Below are 17071 nucleotides of genomic sequence, written 5' to 3'. Positions count from 1 at the left end.
TGGAAAAATAAACATGAAGAAGATTTTTCCAAGGCAGAATATATTGCTCTTTGGCGCAGCCAATGGTGGCACGCTTGCATGAGATTAGCTCAACTTGATCCACGCCCCAGCAAAAAAAAATCCCCTGGGCTTGACAAGATATTAAGAAAAGTTGTTCAGACTTCCTTGAACGGGGGAGGAGTACGAGAAGGAGAAGGAGAGAAGGAAACAAAAAAGTTTCCAAACAAGCCAGTATTAATTGATTGACAGGAGATTTAGAACATTCAACAGACACTACCCAACAACCACCACCGCACCGCTAAATTGTGAGGGGGAGACGTTCGAAACACTGAAACACATCCACATCCACATCCATATCCATATCCACGCCCTACCATAAAGGGCTACTAACACCAGGCCCTAACGTATATACATGAACGATTCAACATAAGGCCGGCCAAAATAATCTGCCTCATAGCAAAAAAAAAAATCATTTCAAACTTCCGTCAGTTCAAGCCCCACCCTGCCCAAACTGCCCGTTCGTCGCTCTTTCATTCAACAGCTCGGACGAGAATCCGATATTATGCAACCAGCAGCGCTTCCAGACCGATTTACCGACCGAAAAGAGAGTTGGCCAAGTTTGGCCAATGCGTCAAGTGGATTTTACTTCCGCTGCTTCATTCCAATGAATGACATTTCAACGAGAATCATACTTTGCCAACATAAAATGGTGCCAGTGGAATATGTCACAACTGAGGAGCGCTCAAGTTTTAAACAAAAAAGGCACTCTGTTAGATGATATTATTGAGCGTTATTCAAGTTCTCCCTTGGCCAGGTCAGACGATTGGCAATCCAATTCAATTCCTTGTGTGGCGCAAGAGCTAAGGGCAAATGTGTTCCCCCATCCAATTGCCAAACATGAATTGAATGAGGTGTGACTTCATGAAGGTGTTTGCCTGACGTCGAGAGCCAAGTCATACCACTTAGTGAGTCAAACCCGCCCGGATGTAAACCTTGATTAACAGGCCATTTGAATTCTGGTGGTTTGGTTCAGCTTGCCTTGCCTTGCCTTCTACATCTCGACTACTACGGTGTACAAAAACACACACTCACACACAACCGAGCGAGAGCAATGTGTCATTTCCGCAATTTAAAGAGGGACATCCTTTTCTCTCTCTTTTTTCTCTTTTAAACACAGGAGACCACGAGGGTCGCCCCAACGAGAATCGCTCAACGTTTGCCGCTCCTCTATATGCTACATGTGCGGGTTTTGTCGATGTGGCTGTCTGTTCATTTCTCAAGTGCACTGGGGAGTAATGAATGTAAATTTTTTTGACGGGCGCCTTTGGCGACCCTGCGGAGGCATTTGAATGTTCCATTAATCCTGTCACAAGGATCGTTGCAGGCGGCACAGAGCAACAGCCTCTCAGTCTCCCATCCTGCTCTTCCTATTCCTTCTCGTTCGCCTATTGAAGCACTATGGAACTGGAACAGGCTTGGGTGGAAATCGGAGGGGTCGGTCTGTGAATTCAAGGAACATTGCCTTCTTCCCCTGTTAACCACAGTTAATCCTGCATTTTAAATCAGACTCAATTTCCAAAGAGAAGACGAGGCAAAAGGAGCCTTTCCCATTTCTGTTCCATGGCTGAAGATTGTTCCAGCCATGTACACAAGCTATGATTCTATTTCCACATTGATCACTGGCTAGCGTTATGATCTGATGATCTGTGATCCCCATGCTATTATAGACTGTTCTTCGATGTATTTCAGGTCCGGCTACCATTCGGATGGTTTCCACCAACTCCACTCCGCCAGTTCCCTTGCCCATGCAAGTCCCACCTGGTCATATGGTCCAACAAATCTTGGACCAAAATGGAACTCTGCAACACGTCATCCTGTCTTTGGATCCCATGGCTCCTGGGACCAATGGCACACCTGGACCCTTTGTTCCACCCCCGGGAGCATCAAATGCTCCAACTGGAACACCAACACCGTCAGGCGGGATCATTCACTATGTGAGTAATTAACCGACTTGACATTGACAAATTAATCATCACGTATTTCTCTGCTAGAGGAAAAAAGGCCACAAAAATTGGTCTAAAGGTTTGTCCACGTTGGTTTTCCAAGTCTTGGATGGCATTGGAAAATGTAATCCAATCCTATATGGAGAGGGACCATTTGCCTTCCTTTTTAAGAGCAATGCGTTCTGGTTACGTTTTTCTGGACCTTCCTCATGAAGTAGCTTGTGGTTGTCATGCTTGGAATATCATTATTCCCCACTTTCCATTGAAACGAGTGTGTAGGGATATCGATTTTCAATTTTCGCACCATCATTTCCCTGTCTTCGTGTTCCACAAACCAACATGTTTTGTGGGGTTTTGTGAAAGTTTAGGTCCGCGTAAGCCATGACATGGATAACTAGGAAGTAAGAGAAGTGGCGAAGTTCACCGATTATAGAAATACTCGACTACATGAGGGAGGGCGAAGAAGATGATGATGATGATGATGCATCCTTGGAACGAGTAATTAAGACTTTCGGGGTTGAGTGGCTTCATCAAACTTGGAATGAATGCTTCATTGCTCCTCGATGTCTTCTTCCTCAGTTTCCGTCTTGGACTCGACTCTCGGATGGTTGGGTAAAGCTCATTAAATGCATTCTCGTAATTAATCATGGGGGTTCAGAGAGTTTCCTCCTCACCTGGATGAGAGGAAGGTTCATATTATTGCTTCACATTGTCAAATCTGGATGTTTCGGGAGACTCGAGCATGTTTATTGTCGCATTGCGCATTTCGATGGCATTACTTACTCACTTGAAATGTTGACCCCCGGAATCAGGGTCTTCATTTCATTCATGCCTCTCGCTCCCATTCCGCCTTATGATGATGGACCATTTTTGGATCCTTTATTGAGCTTCTTGCTCGCCTCCCAAGCGATCCTTGGGTTTTCCTCCTTCACTCTCAACAAAGTCCAAAAGAAAAACGCGGGCGATTTGGGCCCTTCCACCACTCGTGAATCATACGAAAAATGAGTCGAAATTAAAGAGAGATCCAATTCGTTAAAAGCTGTTCGTTCTTAGATACCGAAGTTTGTACGAAAAGTACAAAGCTGAAGATTTTTTTGTATCATCCTGAGGAGAAAATCACCCGTCTCAAGGACTGACTCTCGACACAAAAGGCTCTTGAGAAATGGTCAGTCTGTCATTTTCGGTCCCTCTTTGGAAAGAAGCCAGGCCACACTATCTCCTTCTTGAAGGACCCCATTCCAATTCTAAAAGATGATGGGACCCGGATTTCAAAGAGGGTACGGAGAGCTGAGCTCTCCAAACAATGATCGATTTGTACTGTGGATACAAAATATGGAACTGGTAGAACTACGACGAGCTGGTCCGATTGGTGCTGTGCAACAAGTTCGTCAATTATTAAGTGAGCCTTTCTCTTCCGAGAGCCAAAGGAACGGGAGAAAGCCGCGCCAATTCGAATTTCCCAAATGTCCGTGGCTCTATCGATTAGTTCAAATATTTATATTTATATATCCTAATCATAAAGCAGAGCTAACGGAACAACCGACGTTGAGATTGCGTGGCCGCATTGATCGTGCTGCTGACGTCATTCGTATAGAACACGTGGTGTGATCTGTGAAGTGATGTGTTGTACACTATTCAGCCTTCGATTAGGATGGTGTGTCTTAAGCCCACAGCTGATTTCTAGTGGCGAGCTCTCAGTGAATAGTTGAATGAAACCACCACCACTCTCTAAACTAGGCTATGTGTGTGTGTGTGTGGTGAGGGGGATACATAAAGAATTGTGCCATCAAGATCGGAGAGGGAAAAGTAATTGATTTTATGCGTGATTTCGAGTAATTTGGGAAAGCTCCGGATTCGTCTTCTCTTCCGTCCTTTCTTGTTCGGTAAGTCGCTCGGCATTAATTCTTAAGGAATGGCAGGAATCCCATCTCTCTTTCCCCAACTTTCATTGAAAGCAGGTGAAGGAAGAGCAAAGACGAGCACGGAAGAATTCTGCTGGACGTCGTGACTTTCCAATAGAATCATAGGAGAAATGTGCTGAATCGACAAACGGCCCCCTTATCGCGCCCAACCCAGATTTGTCCCTGGCTCCGTTTTCGACGTCGGCGGCGTCAATCAGTTTTCACTCTCACATTTCTTAATGTAAGAGGAGCCTTTAGCATATACGTACGTACTATACCAGCCATGTACTACATATGTAGTGAGCTGGACCTGGGTTTTGAAACAGAACAGAATTCTGCCGAGGATGTCCTTTTTCCAATCTTGCCGAACCAGCATTATTGGTCTTCGGTCTTGGTTTGACCTTTTGTTGGACCAAGTTTTTCTTCACTTCGGAATGGATCCAAGAGGCCAGCCAGCAGGATGAGCTCAATTTGTTCGGATGGGTTGCGAAAGAAAAGACTCGCCAGACTCGGTTTTTAATCCAATTAGGGACATTCTCAACTCTCTTACCACTGAGTCCAGACTCCATTGAGGTCTGAGGCAGAGCATGGCTTCCCCCGATTTACCAGAACAATGATGATGATCATGATGATATTGGTCTGAGTGACGTGAGCGAGACGTTGCCTAATAATTAAGATACTTCCATCCTCAAGCTCGGATTAAATCTGTCTTGTCTCCGAGCTTAACATGAAGGGATTGGCAGATCCCGATTCGTGGCTTGAAGCGTCAAATCAATCTCCGAGCAAATATCCGAGAAGCATCGACGCACAATATTTGCCATGAGATCAATGCAATGTGAGTCAGAATAGGAAACAAAGGATTCCTTTGCCTGGTTACTTCGGATACTTACGTGGGGGCCGTCGGGGAGCTAGCTCGTTTCTCATTCTGCCTTTCGTTCGGGTTTACATCGGGTTAGGTGGACTAATTAGAGGAATTCTTGGAAGAGAGCCATCTGATTCTTGATCTCGATTCCCTCCCTCCTTACGAGCGAGGCTCCCGAAATAGTCCTTTCATTACTGTCATTTAGGGAGGCGCATGAAGAGGCCAAAGAGAGGACGACGGGCGGCAAGAACAAGAGGAGAAGAAACTCAACGAGAAAAACGGGCCCCCAAAAGTGGAAATTTTCTGAGGGCGACTCTGTTATCGCGGTTCCAAAGGATGACTGTCTTCATAGATCTCGGAGGAACTAGTCTTTTCTCCCTTACTTTACTCATTCCTTTTCCATTGCAGTCCCATCAGAGATGGGTTTTTCGGTACTACGAGCCAGTAGCTAGCATTGGAGAGAACCCCCTAGTCACTTAACCGTTGTTTGCTCTAAAACCTCTTTCGCGGTCATATACTCCTCGTTGTGGTAGCAGGGAGGCACTCTGAGCTAAATAGTTCTGTCAACATTCATACACATTCAGTTTCCCGTTCGGGATCCGCGGCATTGTCCGTGCAACATACAAACCATTGACATTCAGTTGGGAGGTAGAAAAACCCGGCTGGGTTATCGGGACAAATTGAAATCCCCTCCAGTTGGCGATGATAAGGGATTGACTTCCGGTTTGAAGAGTAGGTCTTCTCATCCCCACCCACTTATTATCTGACGATCAAGTGGGTGTGCCCAACTATGGCCGTTCTTGATAATTCAACGTGACAATGAGAGCTGGGAACAAGAGAACCTCGTTACCGAGCAAACAGTCAGAAAATGGCATTACGACTGGGGCGCTGCCCGATGAGGGCCATTTGGCCTGGGGTCTTATTGTCAAAAGCTTTTACCCCACCTTCTGATTCTCCTCTCACTCTCTCTCTCTTTCTTCCAGGGTCTGGCTCCTCCCCCGCCTCATAGTGGGGCGCCTGGCAGTGGGGCACCCCCCTCGATTGTCCATCATATCAGTAACGGAGCCGGTGCGACGCCCCTGGTCGGGGCCATGCCAGTGCATTCGGTTCCAAATGCAGTATACGCCACGCCTACGTATAGCAGTAACTCTCAGGGCCGAGCCGTATCTTCCACCACGCCCTCCGGCGGTCCCCGTCACGGGGTCTTTAGTCCAAACCCCCTTCAGTACGGCCCACCACCGAGTATCCCTATGATGGCGCAGTCCCACGTGGCTCCGCCCGGGCACTCTCCTCCACCCCCGCATCATCATCCACCCCAACAGCAGCAGCAGCCACAACCGCAACCGCAACCACCCCAACAACCCCACGTACAGCATATTGGGCCTCACCATCCCCATTGGCACGGAACCCACCCACCCAACTTTCCGGGCGGGGACAAGTCGCACAGCGGCCCCCCGGTCCGAATCAGGGATGCGACCCATGAGCGTCTGAAGAAGAAGGCTAACATGCGGCAACAACAGCAACAGCAACAGCAACATCTACAACAACAGTTTCATCATCATCATCATCAACATGTACAACCAAGGCGGATGTACGGTAGCAACAGCAACAGCAACAGCAACATCAACAACAGTTTCATCATCATCATCATCAACAACATCAAGGTGGAACACCCTCTCAACATAGCACGCCAGCCACGTCCCCGGCCAAACGAGGTGTGGGGACTCGAGGTAAGCTCGACTTGACATTTACTTTATTTATTGGTTCACCCCACATCTCTAACCTTGGGCTGTCATCAGGATGGTGGGTTGGACAATATTGTAAATCCCTCATGTCAATATTTGGTCCCGTGATGAGGCCACAACGACTTATTGCAAATTCCAAATAGTTGGATTGAGAGGCACTCGCCCCCGTCTTCCTGTCTTCTGTACTAGAGATGATTCATCGCCAAAACTAATACTGGATGATAACACTAATGACTTGCACGACCATGATTCGGTTTCAGCCTTATCACACTTTTAGGTCGTTCATATGTTCAGGCTTGGCCTGTCTCTCGCTCCATTTCTTGCCTTAAGCTAATAAGGAACAAGATACTAAAATGCGTGCTTCTCTGTGATAAAGCCGCTTATTTGCAGCCCTCTTTATGTCTATCCGTAGTTGCTGGCCATATCTGGCATAGGAAAATTATATAAGCGTCACACGACTTGATGATCCATTCGTCTCTCCTGTTTCTCTCTTTGCTATCGCCCTCCTCACACTCACGCAGCTGGATTATTTCGTGGAAAATCACCTGCCAGACCAATGCATGGGCCGACCCACCCCTTGGGCCCCGTACCGGGGGTGGGCGGACCTCCCACTTACATGGGGCACAATCTGATCGTGGCCCTACCTGCGGGCTATCGGGCTCCCAATCATGGTGGCATGAAGCACCCACCTCCACCCGTGATTTCGGGTCAAAAGCCCGGGGCCAGAACGGGTAGGGGATAAAAACTGGACGGATCTCTTTCCTTTGTTTACTCTCTTTAGTTCCACTAGAGACCGCTAGGGAAAGACGTGAAACCCCATTGACGTGTCTGACTGCCGCCATGTTTTTTTAGAGGCCACCATGGGTGACCAGTGGCAAATTGTGAATGAGTTTTGGGGGATTAGTTTTGCACCCTGATTCAAAAAAGTCGACTCACTCAACCGCATGGCATGTAATTGTTGGGTTGATTAGGACCAATTGGAATCATTTGCTGTTCTTCTAGTTGTTGCTTACTTTAGAGTTGAGATACTGAAGTATGGTTGTCAAAGCGGAAGTTGCTCTTTCATTACCAAACCTTAGTAGGTCTATCCCGTTGGCAAATATGCCTGTTTGTTTGTTTTAAAAATCGCGACAACATGAAAAGGCCACCACGGCTGATCCTCCAACCAGGCCATCGAGTTTGGCAAACTCGCGATCATGTTGCCTCCTGAGTGTGCATTATGCACTTTTTTACAGCCCTTCATCCCACATGCAAATGTTACATTTCTCACACGACGAGGATTATTCATCACAAAAACAAGCGGCAAAAATTCGTACATGCGGATGTGGCCCCCATGGAAAGAGTATGAGGAAGAATGAAGGACGTTATTGCCTAATTCAGGTCCTTTGTGACCATTTGGTAGCCGTCTTGATGCCAAGAACATTTTTGAAACAAGATTTTGTATGTAGAGCCATATGTCAGGGAGCATTTTTCCTCGAACGTGTATTTTTCCCTTCTATTCATCTGAATGTGCATGTGATGTCTTTTTTCTACTCTGGACAACACGAATCGGTCATTTGAGCATTTTTGGGCCTTGATCTTTCAGATTCGTATCGTATTAACAACACCAACAACGCCAACAACAATTCCTCCTCCCATGGCAGCAACTCGGGAGGGTCGGCCACGTCATCCTCGTTACCTGGGGGTCTCCTCCCACACAAGTTGTCATCCAAAGCGGGATCGCCGTCCACTGGTGTGGATCAATCTAGACATGAGGATAGCGAGGAGTCCGGGGTTGGGCACGAAGAGGAGGAGGAGATCCAACAACTCCTGGTGGAACTCCTCTCCAACGTTCGAACACCTAAGGTACTGTAGATTTGCGTGGAAGAGGTCAATGAGACGTTTTTACTTCTAGCGGATTAGATTGGTTATGAACGGAAAGCTAGGAATTATTACTTTTTGACAGCTGAAAGTGAGATAAGCGTTTTTTTTTTTTTTGATAAATTTAAATTGCAAACCGCTAATTCGTTCTTTAATCAAACCGTTCATTTTAAGTTGTGCAGGCTAAAATCTGGGCTGACTGGAGTTCGGTTTCTATTGTGCCATCTTCATTTGAAAAAAAAACCTTTGATGATTCAAAATCATAATTTAAAAAGTAATTGATCATTGCGATGAAACTTTATGCTTAGGAATCGATTTGGGGTTGATATGGGAACAAAGGTTTATCTTTGACTTTGGCTTAGAATATGGGTATTCTCTCCAATAAGAACAACTCAATAGTTTTGGTCTTGTTTTACATCTAAAAACTGGAAGATTCTTGCAAAATGCGTCCCTTTTGTGGCCAAAAATAACTTTCGGTTGAATTTTCATTGTCAGATGGCGTGGCGTGCTCATCCAGATGCCACGAAAATAGTTAGCCTATGCAAAGGTTGGCAAAGTTGCCATGCTCATGATATCAAAGCGAAAACCTACATGCACGTCAATTTTGCGGTGCCTAATCGTCGTGTGTGGGAATAATTTGGGAATTTTCAGCCCGAATTCCCCCTTGAGATGCACTTTCTTCGTTTCTTGAGAGAAAGTCAGTGCGAGAGTGAAAATGAAATGCACTTTATAGCCTTGATTTGGGAACCAGAATTGGGCACAAAAGCCCCATTTCATTCTCACGCTCTCCGTGTGCTCTTCTGGTCGGAGTTCGGTACAATTTGAAATCATGATAGCTTCAAGGCTGGGGACCACTTTAATCCGAGTAGAGACTTCAATCTCGAAATGGTTCCAGATTTGGGTCAAAGCAAAATTCCCATTCCACTGATAGATAGACGGACGGATGGACCATGTCGACCGATTGTCGTCCCCTTGGATCCATTCAAAGTAGTCGCAAAACTTCTACTGAAGTGTTTTTTCTCTTCAGTCGTCACTTGTCACTGTTAATCCAGGCATTTGGGTGATAGTAGACCACGATTATTCATCCCATGTGTGTGTGTGTGTGTGACCCCCGGTTCTTCTTGATATTTTTTAGGTCTCCGACATTAACGCCCGAAGCGTGCTCCTCAACTGGGGACTGCCCATTCGTGAAGGAGAAGGCTCGAAATTTGACGCCCTCGAGCCAATTCCCGAGTCCGAGTATCGTTACGAGGTGCTTCTTTCCGATAAGGGCAAGGATGGGAAATATCGGTCCATTTTCAACGGACACTCCCTGGATTGCCATCTGACCGATCTACGTCCTTGCACCGAGTACCATATCAGGATCCATGTCTTGCTCGAGAATTTGCGAGGTACTACCAACCAAGTCCGATTCCCTTGGTTTGTTCTACATAAGAAATATGTGTGGTTTTATTTTTTAACCCTTACCCGAAGGAGCCTAATAACAGTTCTTTAAAGTTGTGTTTCCTTAATATTATATTGTAACTATTTTCTTTTGATAGCGCGAGAAATATCTATAATTAAAGAGTCACTTATATAGGTTATCTTTCAATACTGACATTTTGATTTTGATTTTCTTTTTTAAATCGCATTGGAAGAGGGGTTATCATGATAAGTGAAAAAATTGCATCCCTTTGGGAAATGTTGAACATTTTCATATGTTTATTATCATGGCAAGAAAGTAGAAAGATGAAGCGAATAAAATGATAGGGAAGGATAGGAGAGGGAAGAATTTGTTGATCGAAACTACTCAATGGTTACGTCTACGTTTCCATTTGTATAATTTTTCATATCTCGATGAATATGTGCACACTGGTTCTATACCGTTGATTTTCCTTCACAGGCGGAGCCAGCGACACCGTGTCCTTCGTGACTCAATCCTGTGAACCGGATCAACCGGTTCCTCCCAAATTGATCCAACGCACCAAGACCACCATCAATCTGCGGTGGAACGCCCCCGCTGACAATGGGGCCCATATACAAAACTACGTCCTGGAATATGAGGAGGCCCTCACCGGTCAGGGAAGCAATTATGTGGAAATTTACCGGGGACGTGCTAAGAGCTTCAACGTGACCAAGTTGAAAAGCTCCACTCACTATCGCTTCCGACTGTGCGCCGTAAGTTGGGCGTTGTCAGGCCATTTCTGTCACTTCTGACCCGTGGGTCAGTTGCATCCTCAATGTGTGAACTTTATTACAGATCAACGAGTTGGGACAATCTCAGTACAGTGAAAGCATCGTGTTTTCCACCCAAGGAACCGCTCCCTCTCCACCCCATCCTCCGGGTCTGCACGAGGTCACCAAGTCATCCATCCATCTGGTCTGGTCTAAACGTGTCAGCGACGACAAGTTCATGCTCCAAATGGACGACATGAAATCCGGCCACGGCTTCATCACGTGCTACAACGACTCCAATGTGGAATACATCTGCTCGGATCTGCGGCGGAACACCAAGTACAAGTTCCGTCTCCAAGCCATCAACGAAGAAGGCGAGTCCCCCTGGTCAGATTCCGTGGTCTATTCCACCTTGCCGGACATTCCTGGACCGCCTGTTCGACCCGCCTCCAAAGGTCGGATCCACCCTTCTTCGTTCAAAGTGCGATGGGATCCTCCGGCCGATAACGGAGGCTCGAGCATCACCGGGTTCCTTCTGGAATTGGCACAAGGACCGAATGCCTGGCGAACCGTCTACCAAGGACTGAGTTGTGAATGCGTGTGCGAAGACTTGCAACCAGGCACCCAGTACAAAGTCCGGGTGGCGTGTACCTCCGGTGGAGGGGTATCTCAGTATTCCGAGGTGTGCAATATCAGCACCGAGCCCGTGGTTCCCGGTCAATGCGCCTCACCCCGTGTCCACGGGAAACCCAAGGCCAACAGTCTTCACCTGAAATGGGGCTGGCCGGAAACGGACGGAGGATCGCCGGTCATGGAATTCGAGATCGACATGACCTCTCCGGACAACCAAACTCGAGCAGTTTATCGTGGACAGGAGACGGAATGCGTGGTGGCCTCGCTTTTGCCGGGCAGGCCCTACCTGTTCCAGGTGCGGGCTCATAACCGTGCTGGAGCCGGACCTTGGTCGGAGTCCTTGGAGGTGGTGAGTGGAGCGGGGTCGCCGGATCAGCCCAAAGAGCCCAAGGTGGTGTGTCGGAGTGGGTCTTTGGCGCTTATCACGTGGGAACCACCCATTAACAATGGGGCCTTGATCCAAGAGTACCAGCTGCAGATGGTGTTGATCAGGAGGACCGTGGTTCAATATCAACGGCAAACCTCGAATCCATCGGTGGAAGAGGAGGACCGAGATGACGAGGACGAGGAGAGTGCCATCAGTTCAGACGAGGATGTGGATGATGACGACGATCATACTGAAGACGAACTTTCCGTGAGTTGATGGCCTGATTTTCATATGATCTTGTCTTAATTTCCAATGTGTTCTCTTGAAGGGTTCGGATGTGGAGGCGGATAACAAGTTGAAGAACAAGAAGTCAAACCTACCCGCAGTCAAGTCGTCCGGGATTTGGAATCCAGACCCGGAGGACGATCCCGATGATCTCGAGGATGTCGAAGAGGAAGCAGTCATCTTCGAAGAGGTCGTCCGAGGATCTGAGTATCACACCATCTACACCGGAGCGGCTCTCCAGTTTGAGGCCAAAGGCCTGGAACCCGCTTGTGTCTACCATTTCAGGATGTGTGCCGTGAATGCGGCCGGTCCTTCTCTTTGGTCGAACGACACGGAGGTGAGTGAATGATAAGGCATTATTACCCTGACTTGGAAGCATTTCTGATTATTATTCAATTTTGAAACACGGTTGAAAGTGATTAATTTGAAAATTGTTGTCATTAATGTATTATTAATGTAGGCATTCCAGAGTTATTACCACTAGGGTCAATAAAAGTTTGGATGCACGCAGGGGGGCACCTTCTGAAATCACGACACGGTCAATTACACACATAAATGTCTTGATAAAAAAGGACGCAATATTTTTTAATGCACATTTGTTTCTACTGGCATACATATTCTTTTGAATATGTATGCTTTTGGGCATCTTGCTCCCTAATTTGTAAACTGATATGTCACTTGATTGTTGAGTTATATATTCTATAAAGATTTCAAAATATAACCAAGTGTTACATACAATCATTTCAAATAGTGCGACGAAATAACTTAGTTTTCAGATTTCAAATAAAGATCCCTTGCTGCCAATAATATGTCAGTAGATATATACTTAAATAGCAACAAAAAAAGTGTCATATGAATGAATCTTGACGCGCATTTAGAAGCCAATCCAATACTTTTTCCATCTGGAGTCTAACTCGCTGTTCAATCTTCAATGCAAGACTTACACAAACATTAGTCCTCCCCACCCTTTCAGCCTGCAAATCTACCTTCCCTTGCAGATCCGGACCCCCGCCGCCCCGCCCACCGTGGTGGGTGCCCTCCGACTCGTGTCTTCCACGTCAGAATCCTTGTCTTTGGCCTGGCCACGCCCCACTTGCCACGGCGAGCCCGTCATCCACTACAATGTGGACACGGGGACCTCTGTGTTGCCCACCCCTGGACCCGACACCAGATTCGTTCTGGACCAATTGAAACCCGACACATCCTACAACATCCGGGTTCAAGTAAGTCGATTTCCCAAAGTCCGAGAATTCCGGATCTTAATTATGGTGGATGTGATTCTGTTTTTAGGCCGTGAATAGCATGGGCCCCGGTCCGTTTAGCGCAACGTCTCGTCTGTCTACCCGCCCCCTCCCACCGGCCCCGCCCAAGTGTGAATGTATTCACGCCAATCATAACTCTCTCAAACTGAGATGGGGTGACTCTAAAGTGGGAGCGAACACGGAATTGTGTCAGTACACATTGGAGATGGAGAACTCCAGGAACCAGTAAGAATCCCAATTAATATTACTTGGCCCCCACTGCAAGAAAATGTTTTTTCTAAAATTGTTAAAAAATCTTAATATACTTATTGGTCTTTTTTTAAATCCTGGAAAAGAACTTTTGAATAGTGGCAAAAACCTGAAACCGCCACTCGTAATGTGAACTCCCTCAAACTGTTTTCAATTATTGTTGATGTTCATGTAGCAAAATAACTGAATTTTGTTTTCAAAATAGGTTTCAAATCATCTACAACGGAGCAAGTGTGTCTCACAAGGTGAACAAATTGACTGAGAACTCCCGCTACCGATTCCGTATCTCTGCCTCCAACGAAGCGGGTCAGGGGGCGTTTTCGCAGGTCTACGAGTTCTCAACTGCCTACGCCCTACCTCCCCCTCTGAAAAGTAAGTGGGAGACTCATCCATGCGCCCAAGGATCGCAATATCAACACTTGAACATCTCGTTCTAGGTCCTCCCAGAGTCACAGGAATCACCACAGATGGTTGTCTGGTCGAGTGGAGCTCGGTCAAAGCCAGTGCCCTCCACCAGAGCTCCATTCCCCCGTCAGATATCCAATACAAGGTCTTCATGACCAAAGGTCGGGAAAGCAAGACCAGAATCGTAAGTCCTCATCATAGGCCCCGTTTGACAATCCCGATTGAACTGAAAATCAACCCACATACTGTTTATGTGCCTAGGTGTATGGTGGAACGGACTTGCAGTTCCGTCTCAATGGTCTGGAGGCCAAGAGTGAATATGCCATCAAAGTGGCTGTGGTGAGGATCCCAGAGCCCGAGCTTGAGCTCGTGGGCGCCCATTCGCCTCCGTGTGCATTTACTACTCTAGCCGCTCATAGTGGCCTGGACGGACAAGCGTCTGCTTCAGAGACAGCCACGGCTCAGTCCACCCGCAAATGGAGTCTTTTCCCGGTAAGTTTCATACTTTCCCGATCTCTATGTTTGGATCCCATTGAAGAAAAAAGGTGTTATGATCATTTCTCTACTCAAAAAGTGAAGTAGGATAAATATACGTATAAATAAAAATTGCTTGAAATTCCAATCGCAGTAGCGGGAAAGAAAATTACTAAAAAATCGTGTTTTAATACTCACATTTTTTTGCCATTCCCTCGAAATAGCTCTTTTTTATTTATAAGACTATCATTTGTTTCAATCTGTTTTTTTGAATTGGAATTAATGATATTTTGTCAATTTTTTAGCGCCAAGGTGAGGTTTGGAGTATTGAACAGAAGGCCATGGGGATCTTGGTTGGTTTTACCATCTTCGCGGTGTTGGTCTCGATGTTGGTTCAACAATTCATGGCTTGGGGTGGTAAACCATCGTAAGTGGGTTGTTACAACACAATCCAATGAATCACCCACATCACAGCAACCGCTTCTACAATTATGACAACCACTTCGACTCTTGGCTATCCAACTTTTACGACAAATTATCATTATTATTATTATTATTATTATTATTATTATTATTACTATTATTGCTACTATTATGAATTAAGATTTGAACAACTATTTTCTGTGATATTAGTTTTGTACCCAAGGAGCCATGAAGGGTGGACGAAGACACCGATTGATGATGAAAGTGAAACGTTAGTGGTGCTCATGGAGACACGGTATCTTCTTAATGATCTACTTGTTCCTCTTCCTAGTGTGTTGTACCATATACATTCATGTACGGATATGAAATTCTACTAGATAATTCTATGGCACCTGAGCAAGTTGTTTGAAAGAGTTTAGAGTCGTTCTTCTAAGTATTGTTACTCACCTCCTTCCCTTCAGAGAACCATTTTATTAGCACCAAAACTACCCTAAACAACCCCAAACAAACGAAGAAAAAAAAAACGACTCGCCGAAAAATTTTTGAAAGAGCCATTGACAGTGTCCTCGTCGGATAAGAATAGTGACCAAGATGCCCTGTAAAAAAAAAAACACCCTAAAGCCGTCTATTTTTGTTATTCGAAGTACAGAAACCGATATGGAGCAATCAGATTTTTCCATCAACTACCATTAACTGTGTGTTGCACTCAAGATGCTTCTCGGGATTTTGGGTGGGATTTTCCGGGATTCGATGGGGGTCGAATATCCGATTTTCCAATCAGCCCGATGAAGCTCAGAGACCGTTTGAAGTATTCTTAATTGCACATAGCAACACAAACATACAAATACTATACTGAAAGAAAACACTACTATATCATCAACATTATCGTGTTAGCACCATGAAGCCATGTTCTACCTTATGAATCGCTTTTATTGTTCCTACATTATCATGCCTTCACCAAGGCAATCTCGGTTTGATTTCATTTATTGTTTGTTCCCTTTGCACAATTTATGATAATATATATCTTATTGTTTGTATTGTGGTGACGATCTGAATCAACTGATTTTCCTTTCCCCAACTTTCTCTGCATGTCCAAGACATCCCTGATAACGTGTATTGTAAGATCAATCCAACCTGATTGAGTATTATACAGTACAGAGATCATAAACTTAACCCTTGCCTTTTAAATTCGGCAAATTTTCTGAATACAACGCGTGCCAAATCGAACGACATTAATGCAGGAGAAAGGATCATTTTTGTCCCCTCTAACAGACCGACCATCCCTTCCAAGGGGCAGATTGCTGAGGGTATATTTTGCAAATTTTCACGAAAACGAACAGAATCACCTTCGTTTACCTCGGCCGATGACAAAAGTATCCTGCTCTCAAGCTCTCTCACTTTCTCTCTTCATCTTTGTCTCTCCCTGTTTTCTTAGAAATATCGTTTGAAACTTGATGGTATGTACACACCAAACACATTTCCCGCATTTTCCGTTCACCATTCCAAGAAACATACTAAGCCCTAGAGGAATCAGGAAATACATGTTCTTAAAATATTCAATTCGTACGCATTTCTTTATTCAATTTCCTCATCCTCAGAGTCGACATCATCCTCATTTTTTATTTCCACTATGACTAATTTCAGACGTCACAATTGGTTTGTCCAAATATGTGACAAGGGGTTTCGACTTAAATGTGCTTGTCATATTTTGGCAACAATAATATGCCACAAGCTTTCAAATCATGACCAATTTGAGCTGTTTGTCACGAAATGTGACAATCTGAGCACCCTGGTCCCAACCTTTCAAACCTCTCCCAATACGAGAGCTCTCTCATTCCTGTGATATTCCTAGTGAAACATCTTTGGACTTGTTCGACCTTTTGCAAACCTGCTGAACTTATTGGAGTCCAAATGGCTGAAGCATATTCAAGATGTGGCTGAACAATCACCTTGAACAGAGTTAGCATCGTGATACTATCTCTGGGCTTACGTACTCTACGAACAGAATTTTAATGGCGTCTACCCATAGATCATTGAGCGAAATTTCATTTCAACTGATGCGTTGGGTAAGAAAGAGTTCTATTTTGACAAGGATTATTGAATTTTTTCTTCAAGGACATCAATGGATATGGTGCCAAAATTCATTGTACGTCTGCAGATGGTTATCACCGTCAAATTCTTGGACCTGTTGCGCCATTTCGGATGCCACGATCTCAAGCCGTATTCCCTTCAAAGCGCTCACGATTTCCTACCCGCATCCTTGTGCTTTGCTTTACATTCCACATTGAGTCTCACTGCTCTTCACGGGATGAATATCCCGATGTATGGGGCTATCAAGCGGTGCACTCCATTGGTGAATCTGATCCTTAGCGTTGTTGTTCTCAAAAAGTCCATGCCATCCAAGTAAGTTTCGATCATTTTTTTGGCGGACTTTCTTACCGCTACTGG

At 45.5% G+C, this 17071-nt stretch overlaps 1 protein-coding gene across 2 annotated transcripts in view; it reads left to right on the top strand.

The window, feature by feature from the left end:
• LOC131879823 (fibronectin type-III domain-containing protein 3A-like) overlaps nt 1-15669 on the top strand; it is a 51664-nt gene extending 35995 nt beyond the window's left edge. The window contains exons 3-17 of one of the 2 annotated variants that reach the window (XM_059226265.1): nt 1750-1994; nt 5750-6339; nt 6423-6496; nt 7033-7242; nt 8097-8356; nt 9507-9762; nt 10254-10528; nt 10611-11792; nt 11854-12147; nt 12809-13033; nt 13101-13297; nt 13527-13693; nt 13759-13910; nt 13988-14218; nt 14506-15669. In XM_059226265.1, the coding sequence (XP_059082248.1) occupies nt 1750-1994; nt 5750-6339; nt 6423-6496; nt 7033-7242; nt 8097-8356; nt 9507-9762; nt 10254-10528; nt 10611-11792; nt 11854-12147; nt 12809-13033; nt 13101-13297; nt 13527-13693; nt 13759-13910; nt 13988-14218; nt 14506-14631 (4484 nt within the window). In that variant the 3' untranslated portion in view covers nt 14632-15669. The remainder of the gene's footprint in view (nt 1-1749; nt 1995-5749; nt 6340-6422; nt 6497-7032; nt 7243-8096; nt 8357-9506; nt 9763-10253; nt 10529-10610; nt 11793-11853; nt 12148-12808; nt 13034-13100; nt 13298-13526; nt 13694-13758; nt 13911-13987; nt 14219-14505) is intronic. The other variant, XM_059226266.1, reaches the window with a different exon arrangement.
• Nucleotides 15670-17071: the final 1402 nt, after the last annotated feature.

The sequence above is a fragment of the Tigriopus californicus genome, chromosome 4, assembly GCF_007210705.1.
Source record: "Tigriopus californicus strain San Diego chromosome 4, Tcal_SD_v2.1, whole genome shotgun sequence".
In the NCBI taxonomy this organism is placed as follows: Eukaryota; Metazoa; Arthropoda; class Copepoda; order Harpacticoida; family Harpacticidae; genus Tigriopus; species Tigriopus californicus.
This window is presented reverse-complemented; position numbering and strand designations above follow the sequence as displayed.